This window comes from Sinohyriopsis cumingii, chromosome 4, assembly GCF_028554795.1.
Source record: "Sinohyriopsis cumingii isolate HCF-2022 chromosome 4, ASM2855479v2, whole genome shotgun sequence".
Lineage (NCBI taxonomy): Eukaryota > Metazoa > Mollusca > Bivalvia > Unionida > Unionidae > Sinohyriopsis > Sinohyriopsis cumingii.
Genome location: NC_142964.1, coordinates 63497422 through 63516336, shown reverse-complemented (window position 1 = coordinate 63516336; position 18915 = coordinate 63497422). Strand labels below are relative to the sequence as shown.

The window sequence follows — 18915 nt, the reverse complement described above, 5'->3', positions numbered from 1 at the left end:
AATCCAACTGCAAATAACAGACCCTGATCTGCCATCGGATAATGCACTGATAAATCAGGGTCTATATTGTTTGCTCTGCTGATTACTCCTAACAAACTGCATAGACCCAGACCCACTGACACATGCACTGGCAGATCTTTGTGCAGCTGGATTTGACTAATAAGCCAGTAAATATGGTACCATGAGAAACTTGGACATACTGTGATGCAATCTTTTGCCCTAAAAAGAAGGATTACAAACAATTTCGTTTTTATTTTTATTTTTATTTTTTTTAAATTAGGAGCAATTTTGCTATGTTTCCATATTTGCTGACATATATTGGTAAGTATACTATCACAAATGTTTAGACTATTAAACTTAACATCATACTAACTATTGACATGTGTCAACAAATATGAAAACATGGTACAATTAACCCCTGAATGTGACATCCTCCATCAAGGGACCATATGTCATGAATGGCTATTAGTTTTCGTATAAAAATTTGGTGGTCCTTCAAAACAAGTTTTATCCTATGAAACAACACAATCATGGAATTACTTTTATTTATGTCCAAGGCAAATATGTTTTGAGTGAATAAATAAAGAAATAAATAAATAAATAAATAAATAAATAAATAAATAAATAATTAAATAAATTAATAAATAAATAAATAAATGTAATAGCTCAATTATCCAAACTCAGAGATACTTAAAAATGATGTTGATAAACAGGAGTTGAGTCAATGTATATTAGAAATATTTGGAAGAAGGCTTTGTGTAAACCCAAACCGATAAATACAAATAATGAACTGAAAATGGAAGCCATAGAAATAAAACAACTTTTTTTTCTTATGCTACTTACTCCACCCCCATCCCTACCCGTTTAGCTGCAACTGATGTAAATGAAGTTCCGGGTTACTTAGGAAAATATGATCTTTGACTCCATCTGTCCCTAGGGACTCAATGCAGGATTTGAAACCTTTCTTGTCATCTACTCAACCTCCCAAAACACCATTACCTATTATGATCAATCTCCTCCAGACAGTGTATATGGAGTTCAGATTACAAGGAGAACAGTGTCAGATGGATGGTTGGATAGACAGAAGCACTTATGGACAGACAGAGAAACATGACCTATGACAATATATCCATAAAAATTCATAATATATCCATAAAAGGGCAGATTAAGTACACAGTTGCAAAAATGTTTTGTTTAGGGTACCTCCCAATCAAACAAATTAATGCCCTTTTAGAACTGTAATGGAGCAATTCAGAAGTTGAATGAAGATTGAATTTCATACATCAGAATTCATTTGCTGGTATACCTATTTTTAACTAGGGTAATTAAAAAAGGCAAGGCATATGGTAACCAAGTGATGAGAAGGCTTGTTTATAAGTGAAAAACAAGCAAAGAAGAAAAGAAAAGCATTTCAGTGACACTTTAGGTTTTATTTGATCAATTGTACCTGGTTAGCATTACTTGATATTTCTCTAGTTTTCAGATTAGTTGAAATAAACATAATACTTAAGTAAATTAGGTGAGCAATTTGAAAATGTCAAGCCCACAAAATGACATAATACAAAAAAAATTTAAATAGTCTTGCTGACATCGCATTGATACTTGTTCTGCACATTTAATGACCATGTTATACACATTAACTTACATGATAATGGTACCTGTCATGTACAATAGCTGACATGAAAATCATATTAGTTATGCACGTAATATCTGGGTAATGCATTAAATCAAATCTGCCTAAAGCAGCCTCTTCTAGAAAGTGTGCATGATTTGGATTTTTAACACAGCTTTAACAATTTTTCAGTCATATCACTAACATGTCTGCAGTGTGGCAGTCTATAGTGATGTCTAGCACTGGGGCATCATGCCGCAGACATGTAGCATGATGCCCACCCAGTCACATTATCCTGACACCAGGCCGACCCGTCCTAACACTAAACTTTTAATGTTAAGCGCCATGCGAGGCAGCTGTCAGTACCATTTTTAAAAGTCTTTGGCATGACTCAGCCGGGGATTGAACCCACAACCTCCCACATCCGAGGCAGATGCTCTAACCACTAGGCCACCAGAGCGGTCTTCTAGAAAGTGAGAAAACTGACTCCTGAAGACAGAATAGTTGCTCAATAGAATTTTATTTATACAATAATCTGGCATAAGAAACTGTGTGATTTGGATGTTTAAGACGTGTGATTGCTTAAACAAGTAAACTTAAAGGTAGTAGTGACTGGTCTGCATGTAGAGATGTTTTCATGTCAAATGAATTTTCAAACATTTTCTGATATTTTGCAAATCTTAAGAGATTCACCATTTTCATGACTACATTAAAAAAAAATCACAATGAAAGCATATTTACGTGGATTAGAGTATTTTTTAAAAATTTTCTAAACTTTCCGTGCTTCACCGGACATCAACATCTGAATTCTGGACAAGAAGACTATTTTGAAAGTTGTTCAGTCCAATCAAACAAGTCCTTCCAAATGATAGTTACCACATGAACTTCCTTACAAGTTGAATGCAAACAGCACACAACGAGCCTGATCGTTGTAAATGTGCCAGAAGATCTTGGTCTAAGTAGTCTGTTAGGAAAAATCAGCAGAACAAACACTGATCTGCTCACACATAATATATGATGGTAGATCAGGGTCTATGTTGCCTGCAGCTGGACTTGACTTGTAAGAAAATTTAAATGGTACTATAAAGATGCTAGTCATGTCTATGGCATTGTGGGTACAGCATGAAGTATTTTACTGTAAATATCATTTAAAATTAAATATTTCTATGACCTGCATGTTGACAAGAAAAATGCAATAATAGGACAAATGCCTGACTTCAGCATAAAAGGTCTAATACGATTTCTAATATCAACAATGACTTTGGGGATACAGAATAAGGTATCTTAAGTGCAGGTGAACTAATAAAATGTATATTAGAATGCATACAACATCTACTTACAATTCTTGGATAAGGTACTCTCCCAAATGAATAAATTTCCCATAGTAATATGCCAAAGCTCCACATGTCAGACTTGCTTGTAAATTTCTGCAGAAGAAACAAAATATTGTTTACAAAACAAAAACGGAGTTAAATTTATGTACCAACATTTCATTTTGTTGAAATACAAATATCAAACTAAATGATGGTCTTGTTTAAATGCATTTTTAAAGCACAATGAATGTCTCATGTACCTATAAAACCTATTAAGAGTATACAATACAGTATGGATCAAAAATAGTGTAAATCTGCTAGCATGATGTAGTAAACGTTCCTGCTGGACTATCAGCTTTCAAAATTTCAGTAGTCTGGTGGCTAGTTAAGTTTCAGTTGTGACCAGCCTGCATTTGTTTGTTTGCTGTTGTTGTTGTGGGGTTAAACGCCATTTTACAGCACAAGATAGGCTATACATGACGGCCAGTATTAATGGTGGAGGAAGAACCCGGGAAAACCCAAGAAATAACTATCGACCCAGGAGAAGCTACTGGAAAGCTTTCTCATATGCCCACATAGGCCGAACCCGAGACTCGAACCCAGCATTTGTTTATGCTAGTGCAGATAATTTTAAAAAATGTGACTGGGTGACGTCAGGTTCTCTTGGAGCTATTTGCATCAATCCTCCAAATTCAATTGCCCCCTAGTGGGTTAGAAGTGGATTCAACTTTGTGTATTTTAGATTAAGGCTCTATTGATAGGCATCTCTCATTGTTTTGTAGGATGGACTAGTGAAGATTCAGCAGACTAGTGAATTTCTCAATCTACTAGTTCTTCTGGCTACAAAGAACCTATCATAAATTCAAGGCCTGAACAGTGCACTTTTTGTCAATGGGAACCTTATAAACTGTTCATCATTATTAACCTGCCCCTCCTTACTCTGTGTGTTTGTGTGTGTGTGCATGCACATGTGTATGTGTCTGTCATGACATTCTATACTGAGATGACAAAGCGCACTGAAAATGCAAGGTGATAGCAATCCTCCTTAAATTTCAAGCACATGTGATCTAAGATTTATTTGGAAAGTATGTTCCAACAGAACCACTTCCAAGCTATGATGCCCTTCCTTATAAATGCCTCTGGATACAACATAGTCATGTCATGGGCTCCATTACATTTTTTAAAAATAAACATATTTCTTCTTTCCAATATTTATTAATGTAAAGATCAACAAAACCATATTTTGTTTCTCAGTTTGGCAGCTTCAAAACTTGTTTCTACAAAATGCATTTTTCTATAATTAGCCACTATTGTATTTAACCAGTGTCTGCTGTTGTATTCCCTTCTAGGTAAAGGACACTTAAAAACTGCTGTTGAAACAATGGTGCCAAATTGGCACACTGGCTAAAAGGGCTGTGTTCCTTAACATGCAAATTAAATCAGTATTTCTGAGCATGCATTAGTTAATACTCCATGTGATATGAAGCTCCCCATGTGGTAAATAAATAAAAAAGCCGGTCAAAACTTCTTTTAAATGTCAAGTGATCAAAACCTGAATTTTTTGTTTAGTTATCCGACTGTAATTGACAGTCATCTGCTCATCTGTATCATGTACCCCCAAAATAAAGTTCATCAGCCATTCAGGGTCCAAATCCATTATGCACATTCTACGTGAAGATTGGCAGGATATTTACAGCTGCATGTAGATTACCAGTGCATGTGCACCTATACTGATTGCCAGCACATGTGACTAATACACAACAAATGCCACCAGTAATGTTGGTCTGCCACTGCTATTAATTATGAGAGAGGTCAGTTCTATCACAATAGCGTATTGATTGGAAGCCAAACAAATGCAGGTAGTGAAAGTGAAGTCAAAATTCTCTTTTGATTATATAAAAAATACCAATCTGCTGCTATTGTCTTGGTATAATATAAACATGAGTCCCTCAATGCTCTACTGGCCAAAAACTATTTCTCAGAATTCAAGTAAGACTATTTCTTCCTTTAACTGTCAAGTGTTAAAACCAGCTCTCTACAGCAATAATAAGATTTTCAAATTAGCTGCTGTGGTACACATATTGGCTGCCAGCTTGGCATCATTTTCATTTAGGACAAAGCAGACATCATCAGAAGTCTTCTAGTAAAACCCCCATGTTGATATGACCATCCAATCAGAAGGAGTAGTAACAAGATTTCCAAAACAGTCACAAACAAACAATGCAAATTAAATTTATGTAACACTATGACTCTGTATGTTTTCTAGAGTTTCTTCCTGCTGATGTAATATCATTGGGATGTCACAACAGAACTTGAAATATTAAAGGTATTTCAACAAAATATATCCAACAATCAATTTATACATTTCAAATCAACAGAATGGAGGCAGCCATCTTCTTTACAGTTAGGCTGTTGTCACTAATGCTGTTCATACATCCTGTGGGATTTTCATGCACCTTGTCCAACATTCTGTACACTAAGTGAGAACTGCCAATACCATATCCTACACACTGTGATTAAGATTTTTAACACAGCTTTCACAATTTTAGTCATACTGCTACAGTGTCTGCAGTATGGCAGTTTACAGTGATGTCTAGTACTGAGGCATCATGCCAAAGATATTTAGCATCATGTCCCACCCAGTCATATTATCCTGACACCAGGATGACCAGTGCTAACACTAACCTCTTAATGCTGAGTGTCAAGAGAAGCAGCTGATAGTACTATTTTTTATAAATCTTTGGTATGATTCAGCTGGGGTTCAAACCTGCAATCTCCTGCAGCTCAGGCAGATGCTCTAACCACTTAGGTCATCGAAGCAGCCTCCTATGCACTGGCTACTGACTATCCAAATACCCCGAAATATTTTAAGGGGTAATAATACACAGGTACTGGCAAAGTCTTAACCGAAAGTCCGACCATCCTGTGTTTATCTAATGGATCTTTTCTTTAAATATCTTTTTCTGTAAAAGTATGTTTTACTAACCTTGTCTTTGAGAGCTTCAGGCGCTGTCCACTTGATAGGAAACTTTTCCCCTTCCACACTGTAGTCTTCATGCTTTGCCAAACCAAAATCTGACACCTGGATAAGAATGCTTCTACTAAATGCTATGTACCATATTTACTCACTTATAAGACAAGTCCATCACATAATGCACCAGCAGATCTGGGTCTGTGCAGTTTATTAGGAGTAACCAGTAGAACCAACAACACAGACCCTGATATGCAGGTGCATTATGTTACAGCAAATCAGGATCTGTGTTGTTTGCAAGTTTACTGGAATTATAAGTGAGTACATATGGTATATAAATTTATTAGTGAAAATACAACCTCTTCAAAGAATTATGTCATTTTAACTTTGCTTAATCTCTAAACCGAAAAAAACAAAGGGAGTCAAAGTACTATGACTCCATCTGATGGTCATGTTGTGTAGTGATCTTGTCTACATTTAGATTCCTGGACACTTATATGTTCCATTAACAGCAAAACAAGGGTATACTCAGTTACCCTGGAACTCATTCTGGAGCCTGAAAAACACTTTAAGTCAAAATCAGTTTTTCACTAAACTGACCATTAATTTGTACTGGTTAGGGTTCTTGCTATCTGACCATGCCATTATCAACTGGATTAGATACAAACTAAGAGGATGTGAGGCAAATCCTAATTACTTCTTACCTAAAACAAGGAGTGCATGTGGGCCTGACATTGCTCACATAAATTAATGGGTGACCATTTTACTAAGCAAGTTTATGTATAATTGTCAGAACACACCCGATGTAAACTATTTCACAAACTTTATACCATGTTGACCAGAACTATTTTACTACATCCTGATAATCATTCTAAGATAAAGGCATAATTAACACACAGTTTCTTGGCATAATTACCATAGTCTCTATCTCACAATCAAAGTCATCCAAGATGATGCAAATCCATTCACGATAGTTTAAATAATTTAGATGACAAATAGTCTCTAGATCTTTAGAGATAACAAGATGAGCCAATCAGATGCAAGATATCTCTTTAATATGCACATAACCTGTTTATGACAATGACAATATTAGCTATAGAATCCTTAAGAGTAGAAACGAGTTTAGCCAATTAGATGTGTAATTACCTTATTAATATTCATAAATCCTTCCTTTTAATCAAAATTCATATGACATTCTGATAATATAGTAAGTCTGATCAAAAATACTGTTGATCAGTGTTGATTAACTCTGCCAATATGCAAGGTCACATCATTTATTTTTGTAAATTTCACTATTTATCATATTCAACCAAAATCTTGATCATACAGGCCTATTTACCAGGTTGGATCAAAATCCTATCAAACATACAGTCCAGAGAAAGAAACAACAACAGCCAATTAAATGCATTTATTCATATATATATTAGACAGACAGACAGACTGACAGACAGAAACAGAGATGTCACTCATAATAACGTCATGCAGCAAGTTCATGACGTTAGTCTATTTACCAAATGTAATTGAAACTGGGTCAGAAATACATTTTCCCAAGTGGTATGATGCTCAGCCAATCAATTACAAGAACACCCATTAATATGTGCAGATCTTGCTCATAATAAAACACATTATATATCTTGATGATATAAGCCTTTATAGCAAGATTAATTCAAAAATATGATCAAAACTAGTCACTAAAGTGTTGACAAGCTCAATAAATTTGATGCAAAATCACCTCATTTTAATATATGAATGAATCTTACAACTGTAATCACCCAAGATCTTGATGATGTAACCCTCTTGACAAAGTTTGATAAAAATGGTCACAAGAGTGTTTAAAAGAACTGCCGAACACATGCAATATCACCTCTTGCATAGACTCAGTGTATTATCAAACTCACATGAGATCGGATAATATAGGCTTATGTGTAGATTTTGACCAAGAACTAAAATATGGCTTTTAGAGTGGTAACATGAAAGATAACCTCATTATTATGCAATCATCTTACTCATGATCAAACTCATCCATAATCTTGAATATAATGGACCATATTTGTTAAGTTTGATCAAGAGTGGATTAGAAATACGGTTTTCAGAGTGGTAATAATTGCACTCAATCATGTTGCAACTTCACTTCACAACAGGTGGATATATCGCTCAATATTTAAACTGTCCAAAAATGCATCAGAAGAATGACTTCAGTGTGGAAACTCGCTCAGCCAATTACATGCATTATCATCCTATCAATATGTGTGCGTTTTGATGATCATTAAACTATTTTAAGATCTTGATGAATGTCTGAGTGGCACTATTTTCATTTAGGACCAACTGGACTATGGGATGAATGTGTGTGTAAATGTTCATGGTAGTCCTCCAAATAGTCCACAAGGAGTTGCAGCAAGCTCTTCTGGTCTATGACCTGCAATGCTAAAAACAGTTATTCCATGGGACCGATGCTCTCAAGTACCTCCAAATGACATGTGTTGAAACCCTATCTAATCTTCTGAAACAATAACAAGATATTCAAATCTGCCATTGTAAGACTGGCATTTAGGACCAACTAGACATGATCTTAAGTCTTTTTGTGAAACCCCATGTGAATATGACCATACATTTAACAGGATTAGTGATAACAAGATTTTTTAAGATGGCAATCTAGGTGTTGATGTCAGATTAGCATCATTTTCAATTAGACCCAACTACACAACCTGATGTCAACATGACTTACCATTCAGGAGATGTGATAAGATTTCAAGATAGCTACCATGGCAGCCACACTGGATGTCAGAACAGCACCATTTTCATCTAAGACCAACTTCACAAGAAGTCCTTTTGTTGAAAAGTGATGGTAGCAAAGGAATATCAAAATAAGTTAACTTGTGTTACATTTCTTTAACAAAATGAATATAATGGATCACATTTGGCCAAATGTAATTAACCATTTCATTAAAGAAAATTAAACCTCAGTTTGCCAACTTCAGCATTCCTTGGCTACTACTCATCTGCAACCAGATGATGAAATGGTGGCCACAGTTTGCAAAACTTGACCACACAAATGTGCAAAAAGCATCTAAGTATAGTACAGTTAAACTTGTATCTGTGCATCAGTGTCAATATGGGCTGCCAACTATGTCAGATATTCTTGAAAATTTGACCTCTAGTTCAATGTCAACCTCCTCACCATCAGGGATGACACATAACATTGCAGGACTAATCTAGGTCTAAAACTGTGGTTCTTAACCTTTTTGGGATGTGACCCAGAAAAAGTTTGTGAAGTCAGCCGTGCCACCCATCAAATGCTAAAAAACCACTTGGGTAGGAATTTTCAAATTATTAAGGCTGATCTCAATGACCCACTCAAAACAGCTAGGCAACCAAATTTTGGGACACGACTCATGGATTAAGAACCACTGCTTTAAAAGACAATGGTTGCACCAAATTTGATTCAGATACATTGAACGCTTCTTGGAGTTATGCTGATTGCAAGCAACATTCCAAGTTTCCATGTTAAGACAAGAATATGCTTGCTAATAAAGGTGATTCTGTTCACAAACAGAATGTGTAAAATGATATGTATACCAAATTTTATTAGAATTTGTTGAATGGTTCCCATGCTACGTCTTTAACAAGCAACATATGAAGTTAATCATCAAGGCTAATAACCATATCCAAAATGAAGTTGAGAAGACAACCCATGAAAGGTATGTCTCAGTCTATAAGGCATGAAAGGTACATCTTGGTCTATTAGACAATGTTCATTCAAAATTGCATCAGAATATCTTGAATTTTGGTTTAGTTTTACCAGTTACTGGCAAAATCAAATGAAAAGATATTAATTTAATTGTCAAGGGTAAAAAATCTAAAGCAAACAAGCGGCCCAAGTGGATCTGATATTGCTAACTTGGGTAGTTACCACTTGTCACATTCTGATCAGAAATGATGTCTATAGAATTTTCACAAGCAAGTGTTGATGGAAAGGGATGATGGATGACAAACAATGTACAAAGGAAGGCAGACAAAATACCATACCATAAGCACACATGGCCTTTGGACTTTGACCTTAAAACAAATTTAATGAGACAACACCCAAAAAGGCCATATCTAGGTCTATGAGACACTGTTTATACAAAATTGCATCAGAATATACGGAATGATTTTTGAGAAGTGCTAATTACAAGCAATATTCCATGTGAATATATGAATTCAGGGTTCCTGCCACAAAATTTAGGAAAAAATTTAACACCTTTTCCAGACCAAAAAATATAAATATCCAAACCTAATAATGTGACAAGTTTATTGACCTGCATAGCCGACATGATACTTTATTCTTAAGTTTGGAAGGCCATATCCAGGCTTTGAAGTCATCAGCTTGCTCCCACAAGGGTTATAAACACAATGTCCAGGCATTCTTTAAATATCAGGTCCATACAGGCACACAAAAAGATTAGTCCAAGAATGTTGAATGTCAAATCAAATAAAATCCAATGAAATTAAAATAAAAACTCACTAGTACAACACAAAACTAAATTAAATAATCCATGAAACAGGGTTAATACAGATCAGGAGAGCTGAAATTCAATGACTTTTCAATAACCAGTTTTAAGTTTTCAATGACTACTCAAGGTATAAAGTGCTTCAGCTACTAATTTAAATACAAGAAACAAATACAGAACCAATACAGAAATAAATAAATGTAATACGAAAGGGAAATTATATTTAAAAAGAAAGTCATTGTAACCCAGATGTTAGCCATTGCCCTTTGGCTTCTATGCTTTCTTCTCTAGCTGCAACTCCATTGCTTTCACTTCAGAGATGCTGCCAGGATTTTATCTAATGGGGGGTACCCACTTGTTATGAAAATAAGGGAGACATGAGTAGAACAAAAAGGAGGGAGAGGCCATAGTTCACTATATACATAACACTACAATATTCATCTCTCTTTCTTCCAGCTACACTGTTAGAATCCTAATTAAATCAAAATCTTTAAAAGATGTTACATCTAGTTGTATACACAATAATCTGTTGATTTTTCTGAGCTTAATCTGTTCCTCACCAGCGTAAGAATGTTGTTCTATGCTGAGACGCCCCTGCTGATGGGGCATATACATTGCTAGTTTAGCCAGCTGGAACAAGTTTGGAAACTGTTCTATATGTTTATTATGTACATTTTTTCACTGCTCATGGGTCATGTCTTTTCTATAGTTCAGCTCCAAAATAAGATTTGTCACTAACATAAGCTCTGCTTACGTTTCACTTTCTTAAATCACTTGTTCTAGTAATGGTATTTTGATCTAATAAATATATTTACTTCATAATTGTATTTTTAGATTATTTATTAAACTGATCTGAACCCTTATAAGGCTATATGAAGCTATGCTCACGGTATTATGAATGATGTATTTTTAAGGAGAAATGTTAACTTTTTGGGATTTACCCTCATTATAACATATTTATGTCATTTTCTTTTTCCACTAATAAACCTTAAGATATGCCAAAAGCTGATTAAAAACTGAAATGACAATTTTACTGAATTTGGGAATTTGCAAACAAGCTTTTTTATAGTATACTAAATTAAATAAATTTGTGATATCCCTACACTTCTTCAAGTTAATTCAGAAGACAGTGAAAGCATATATCCCCGTCTTATTCCAATCTAGGATAATCTGGTGATAAATTGTCCCCGACTGTACATTAGAATTCACCTTGCATTGATTTACTCTGAGAAAAAAATATAATCCTTGTGAATCAAAGAATATAAATCCATCAAAGAATATAAATCTATCCATTGTTTAAATTGCACTCCTTCTTCTACTGTAAGCTGAGTAGTAAATAAAATATCCAGGCAATACAATAAAACATGAGTTAATCCATTTTTATAAATTGTTATGTATATTTAATTTAATTGATTGTTAGTTTTTAAAAAAATTATATTCAATTACATGCTACTGTAATGTAACATTGTTTACTGGAATTGACACTGTCCAGAACAGAGTTAAGTTCTGTTTGACCTGACTGACTTTTAATTTTTTTTTATTTCAATGATGACCTTGTTCCAAAATCAAATTGTAGTTCCAATATCATATAGACCAGAAATTCTAAGTCTGGCCCATGAAACTCCTTTGGCTGGTCATTTAGGAATTAATAAGACTTATCACAAGATCTTGAATCACATCTATTGGCCAAAAATTAAAAGTGATGTTTGTAAATACTGCAGATCTTGTCATACTTATCAAATGGTAGGAAAACCCAATCAGAAGATACCTAAGGCTCATCTGCAACCTATTCCTGCATTTGATGAACCATTTAACAGAATAATGATAAATTGTGTTGGTCCCTTACCTAAGACCAAGTCATGTAACCAATACTTGTTGACCATAATGTGTGCATCAACAAGATTCCTAGAGGCAATTCCTTTGAGGAATATTAAAACTAAAACAATAGTTGTCGTTGTTGTTGTATGATTTAACGCCATTTTTCAGCACACGATAGGCTATACATGGCGGCCAGTAATAATGGTGGAGGAAGAACCCGGAAAACCCCCGGAAAGAACCACCGACCCATGAGAAGCTACTGGCAAGCTTTCTCACATACCCAAATTTGCCGAATCCGAGACTCTAACCCACAAAGACAGAGGTGAGATGGCAGTGATCCATAACGGAGAGCGCTTTAGACCACTTGGCCACTCGGGGCCCCTAACACAATAGTAAAAGCTTTGATAAAGTTTTGTTTACTCAATCTGGCCTTCCCAAACCCGTCCAATCTGATCAAGGGTCAAATTTTATGTCTGGAATTTTCTAGCAAGTTATGTACAAATTAGGCATCCAACAATTCAAATTTTGTGCCTATCACCCTGAAAGCCAGGGGCTTTAGAAACATTTCATCAAACTTTGAAAAATATGATTCGGTCATATTGTTTTGATATGGGCAAAGATTGAGATGAAGGCATTCATTTACTATTCTTTGCTGTTAGGGAATCAGTTCAAGAATCTTTAGGATTCAGTACCTTTGAACTAGTGTTTGGAAATAATGTGCATGGACCATTGAATCTGTTACAAGAGAAACTTCTTTCTAATGAAGATACCGAAATCAATCTTCTCGATTATGTTTCCAATATTAAGTGTAAGTTGTCAAAGGCTTGTGAGGTTGCAAGGGTTAATCTGCACTCTACTCAGTCAAAAATGAATCTAAGATATGATAAAAATACAAATAAAACGAGTTCTCATCCTGGTGATAGAGTTCTGGCTCTCTTGCCCATCCTACTAAGTCCTCTTCAGCCCAAGTATTATGGTCCTTACACAGTTAAAAAAAAGTAAATGATTTAAATTATACCATAAATACTCCTAGGAGGTGAAAACAAAAACAACTTTGCCACATAAACATGTTACAGAAGTATGAGAGAGACAGCCAGGTTAATCATTAAGTTAATTTAGTTGTACCTGTCCCAATCAGTGAGGATTTATGCAAAAGAATGCAATCTGACTCTACTGATTTTGGAGTAACAAATCTTTGGAATTCAGAAATTATGAATAACCTGGACCAGAAGCTTTCACATTGCAACAACAAGAAAGGAATGAACTTAAACAGTTATTACTTGAAAATGAGCACTTATTTCCAGATGTTCCTACAAGAACAAACAAAATCTACCATGACATTGAAATTGTAAATTCCGTACCTGTGAAACAATACCCATACAGGACGAACCCTCTCAAACAGGAATATTTGAAAAAAGAAATTCAGTATTTGCTGGAAAATGATTTCATAGAGCCAAGTAAAAGTGACTGGATTTCACCATGCATACTTGTTCCCAAACCAGATAATACTTTTCACATGTGCACTGATTATAGAAAGGTGAACAGTGTGACTAAAACAGATTCATTTCTGTTACCATGAATTGATGACTGCATTGATAAAATTGGAAATGCAAAGTATGTCACCAAATTTTTACCTTCTTAAAGGAAATTTTGGCATTCGAGACTCCAGATGAACTTATCAATATAAACTGAGGCTATTTGGGATGAAATGTTCGCCAATACTTTTCAACATTTAATGAACAGGATTACATCTGGTCTAGATAATTATGATGCTTACCTCATCTACAATGATCACTGGAAAGACAATTCAGAAATTCTCTGACAGACTCACTGATGCAAGTTTGACAATTTATCCAAGAGTGAGTTTTGCCGTTTTTGTGTAACATTTCTAGGACACATCGTGGGACATGGACAAGTTAAACCTATAGATGCTAAGGTCAAGGCTATCTCTGAATTCCCTGTGCCTATCATTAAAAAGCAACTGATGCAATTTTTGGGTATGGCTGGATACTATCGGAAATTTTGTTCCAATTTTCCATAATTGCTGAATCCTTGACAAATTTATTAAGCAAGAAAACCACGTTTCATTGGACTGAAAAATGTCAGGAGGCTTTTGATAAATTAAAGGCATACTTAAGAATCCACCAGTTCTTACAGCTACAAATTTCAGCCAATCATTTGAACTGTTGATGAAAGTGATTCTGGGGTTGGAGCAGTATTGATTCAAGAAGACGAAGACAAAAATGGTGTTGATCATCCAGTGTGCTATTCTTCTAAGAAATTAAATAACCACCACAGAAATTATTCTACAATCGAGAAGGTTGTTGTTGTTGTTGTAGGGTTTAACGCCATTTTTCAGCACACGATAGGCTATACATGGCGGCCAGTATTAATGGTGGAGGAAGAACCCGGGAAAACACGGGAAAGAACCACCAACCCACGAGAAGCTACTGGCAAGCTTTCTCACATACCCAAATTGGCTGAATCTGAGACTTGAACCCCTGCAGACAGAGGTGAGATGGTAGTGATCCGTAATGGAGAGCGTGTTAGACCACTCGGCCACTCGGGGTCCCTCAATCGAGAAGGAATGTTTGGCTTTGATATTGGCATTACAACATTTTGAACTTTACCTAAGTTCAGCTCATTCTTCGATTATTGTATTAAGTGACCACAACCCCCTTACTTTCATCGGCAAGATGAAAAACAAAAATTAGAGGTCATTAAGGTGGAATTTGTTATTGCAGGAATATAATATTGACATCAGCACATCAAAGGAAAAGTATACATGAAATAAAAAAGATTTCTTCTTATATTTTTATATATAAACCACATGTATAATTGACCTATGGTAAAAATAAAGTTTCATTATATAAATCTTTCTTTTTCTTTTAATGGGGGTAAGTTATATTTAATTTAATTGTTTGTCTCTTAATCTTTTTTTATTCCATTACATGCTATTGTAATGTGACATTGTTTACTGGAATTGACATTGTCCAGACTTGAGTTCAGTTCTGTTTGACCTGATTGATCTTTTTTATTTTTTTTTATTTCATTGATGTAAACAACTAATAATATAAATATTGTATGTAGTTGCTGACCTTGTTCCAAAATCAGTGACAGTTTTGGTAAACAACTTTAGTTTTATTTTTTAAAATCTTTCTCAGAATAAGAATCATTGAGTCAAGGTCATACCCGGACTACATGACAAGTATCATGTGGCAAATAGTAACAAACTTCTATTTTCTCCAGAAAAGTGAAGTTTTGACCCTCATCCGGGAATCTGTATTGCATCTTATTATTTGTATAATTAATTTTTTGATAAAAGCTAGTCAGTTGGGCTTAAAAAGTATGACACATTATGTTTTATTATGATATCACAAGTCGGGGCTGAATTTTATTTTTCTTCAAATTATTGAATTCAAAAAGTGCTCTGTTAATTCTTGGACAAAGACATTCACTAGAATTTATACTGAATTCAAACCTGGAATAATATTTCTGTGATTCAACAAGAGACTGTTGACACAGCTACACTTTGTAGGTTATTACAGATATCACTGCCTTCCATCCTGAATTTCATCAGGATTTGAACTAAGATTCACTTAGAACGTTTTATTACTATGACTTTTTGTTAAATTCTCTGATCATTTTTAGATTTTTTGGATTTAATTTGCAATACCACAAAATCTTTTTTCTCATTTTTCACTTTGTATCCTAGAGAAATAAATTATTTGTTAAATTTTACAAAGCCTGTTGTCTTCACTCTTTTCTGTTACTTATTTTAAGGGCATAGACTCGTAACAAAGTCCAGAGATTTTTGCTAACAATTGCTAAATGAATAGCCCAGAAGTTTACAACTCTTATGTTGGTGATCAGATGTATTAAAATTACATATCTAGTGTTTGAAAAGTTATGAATTTGTTATATGGCATGCCGATTTTGGTCAAAAAGTTAACATACGTTTGCAGTGTATGTAATATATTTTCGAGCTTTCAAAATGACATCAGTTCTGCTTCTGATTACAAGCATCCTCTCAGTTCAAAGCTCAATTTCAGTAAAGCTGCATCAGCTAAAATCCTCACTTTAACACCGGTCTAGCTCCAATAATTTGATGAAAGTCATAGCTTTAAAATAAACTGGCATCACTATCATTTAGGTGTATTTGCCGAAATGAATCATCTAATATGAACCATGCTAGGATTCAGCCTTTAGGATTGTCTAGGTAGCACATATTTTAGACATGCATTTGTAAAACTTCCTCGAAGCACGGTTCGAACTACAATAGAATGTGACAATTAAACTTAGTGAAGGGAAAGAGTGTCAAAGACATCATGTGAAAGGGAACAACAAAAATAATTTCCAGACATTTTAGTCATTTAAAATTTTTTCCAGACCTTTTCAAGGCCTGGAATAGCAATTTTCAAATTTAAGACTTTTCCCAAAATTGCAGACCTGCACAAGAACCGTGTGAATTGGCAAGGCCCATAACTCACTCCGAACTGGTTGTTGTTGTTGTTGTTGTAGGGTTTAACGCCATTTTTCAGAACATGATAGGCCATACATGGCGGCCAGTATTAATGGTGGAGGAAGAACCCAGAAAAACCCCAGAAAGAACCACCGACCCACGAGAAGCTACTGGTAAGCTTTCTCACATACCCACATTGGCTGAATCCGAGACTCAAACCCACGCAGACAGAGGTGAGATGGCAGTGATCCATAACGGAGAGCGCTTTAGACCACTCGGCCACTCGGGGCCCCCCTCCAAACTAGTAAGGATGAGACAAAATCCATAAACAGCACATATAGGTCTAAGACAATGCTCATACCAAATTTTATCAGAAAAAGATTAACAGTTCATGAACTGTGCCAGTTACAAGTAACATCCCATGTGAAGAAGTTAATTGTCAACGGTCATAGCTTTATTCAAATTAGTATGAAAAAGACAAAACCCATAATGGCACATCTAAGCCTATGCGTCAATGTTCATATCAAACGGCACCTGAATATGTGAAATGTTTCTTGTGCTGCTTCATATGTTAAGATGTAAAGTTTATCAGTCATTTTGTTTTTAGTAAGGTGCAAATATTATGCCCATCTCATAGACCTCAACCATCCTGCCATACTAAAGTTTATCTGTAATTTGAAGACATTAAGACCATAAAAGGAGGTAACAGTGTCACATCTAACATAAATGACTCAAAACAAATTGCAAACCAAGTGACCAGTGGCATAGTTTACCCAATTAAAGATCATGAGTAACAGTGATTTCAAAGTTATTAAAGAAATTAGACCAGATTTAATTTTTTTTTTTAAATGCCCACAATTCACACACACAGGCTCGACTTTCGAAAGAATCTGTTAAAAACATGAAAGATAAGTTTTTAATATCCTGATTACAGATTACACTGCGAAAAGGTTACTTATTTCAAACAAATGTTTTATGAAACCTGGTTTCTCACTTGTGTCCATGCATGTGACTTGTAAGAACACAAATGTTGACAATTATACCATAGCCTTTGGAAAAGTGACACCCACATCTCACCATGCTAACACAGGTGAGAAAAAAATAGTGTAACAAATAACTGATATGTACATATATGTACATATATAGATGAAAATCGATTTTTACACTAGATGTTTTTAATAATCTGAAGTTTAATGAACTTTGTGATCACAGATTTCATAACTTTTTTATGTTTAACTAACCTTGGCTGTCCCCTGGTCATTTACAAGAACATTCCTTGCTGCTAGATCTCTGTGAACAAGGTTTTTTCCTTCAAGGTATTCCATGGCAGAACATGTGTCTCTGTAAAATCAAAACAAAATTTGTTGTATCTATATCAGACTACTCTACACACAGACATGGATAACAAAGTGATAAGAAAAATGAATTTATCTAATGCTTATAACTGCCAACCTTTATAGTGGTATAAGTGTAATTGAAGTGGCCAGTGCAATCTGAGCAAAAAAAAGTGTAATATGTATACTACGTGTCAAAATTACAATAAATTGTAAGAAAAATGTACAGTTAATTTTTAGCACTAACCTGGATCTACAGCAGGTTCAAGTTCATGTCATAAAATGAGCAAAAGCCATGTTGATTGGTACCAAACACAAAACATACAAATTGTATATTCAATACACACTTCACCTAGTCTACATGTCTAACTTTACACTGAGTAATTATAAAGCCAATTCCACAAATCCTGCAACAAGCATGATGATGTACTTAACATGAGTGCTGTATTATATCAGTCTTATATTCTTGCATTAAAATCATTAAAAGACTAGTGATTTCTCGTTTCTCTGATATGACAGGTTTCAAAGTTTAAAAAGATCCATCTCCTTTTACATTTTTCAGTCCCTTAACAGCTATGTGTCACACTGATAAAGCCTTCTTTGCTTAACATCTAGCACCATCATTTACAGTATGGACTGGTCCTCTAACCAATTCTCTTCATTAATATAATGAATCTTTAAGTGTTTTACATAAATTATGTTTCTCTAAGAATACGTACCCAATCACATTGATGTCTGGGATATAAGCCTACCAAAATCCAGTCCTACAAAACAGACAACAATTTGTCTTTTCTATCTCTCATAGACAAATGGCAATAATTTTTGCCCATTACTTCCCATTCCCGCCACAAGGTATTGCTAGTTTTTAAACTGTGATATACCAATGAGGAAGCTCGCATGGTAGGGACGGTTTTT

General features: G+C 34.9%; 1 protein-coding gene across 4 annotated transcripts in view; it reads right to left on the bottom strand.

The window, feature by feature from the left end:
* The window catches only part of LOC149801329 (tyrosine-protein kinase CSK-like), an 84490-nt gene that overhangs the window by 12607 nt on the left and 52968 nt on the right, over window positions 1-18915 (bottom strand). For all 4 annotated transcript variants that reach the window (XM_089955375.1, XM_089955374.1, XM_089955376.1 and 1 more), the window contains 3 exons: window positions 17908-18007; window positions 5912-6007; window positions 2953-3039 (listed from right to left, as the gene is read on the bottom strand). In XM_089955375.1, the coding sequence (XP_089811501.1) occupies window positions 2953-3039; window positions 5912-6007; window positions 17908-18007 (283 nt within the window). The remainder of the gene's footprint in view (window positions 1-2952; window positions 3040-5911; window positions 6008-17907; window positions 18008-18915) is intronic.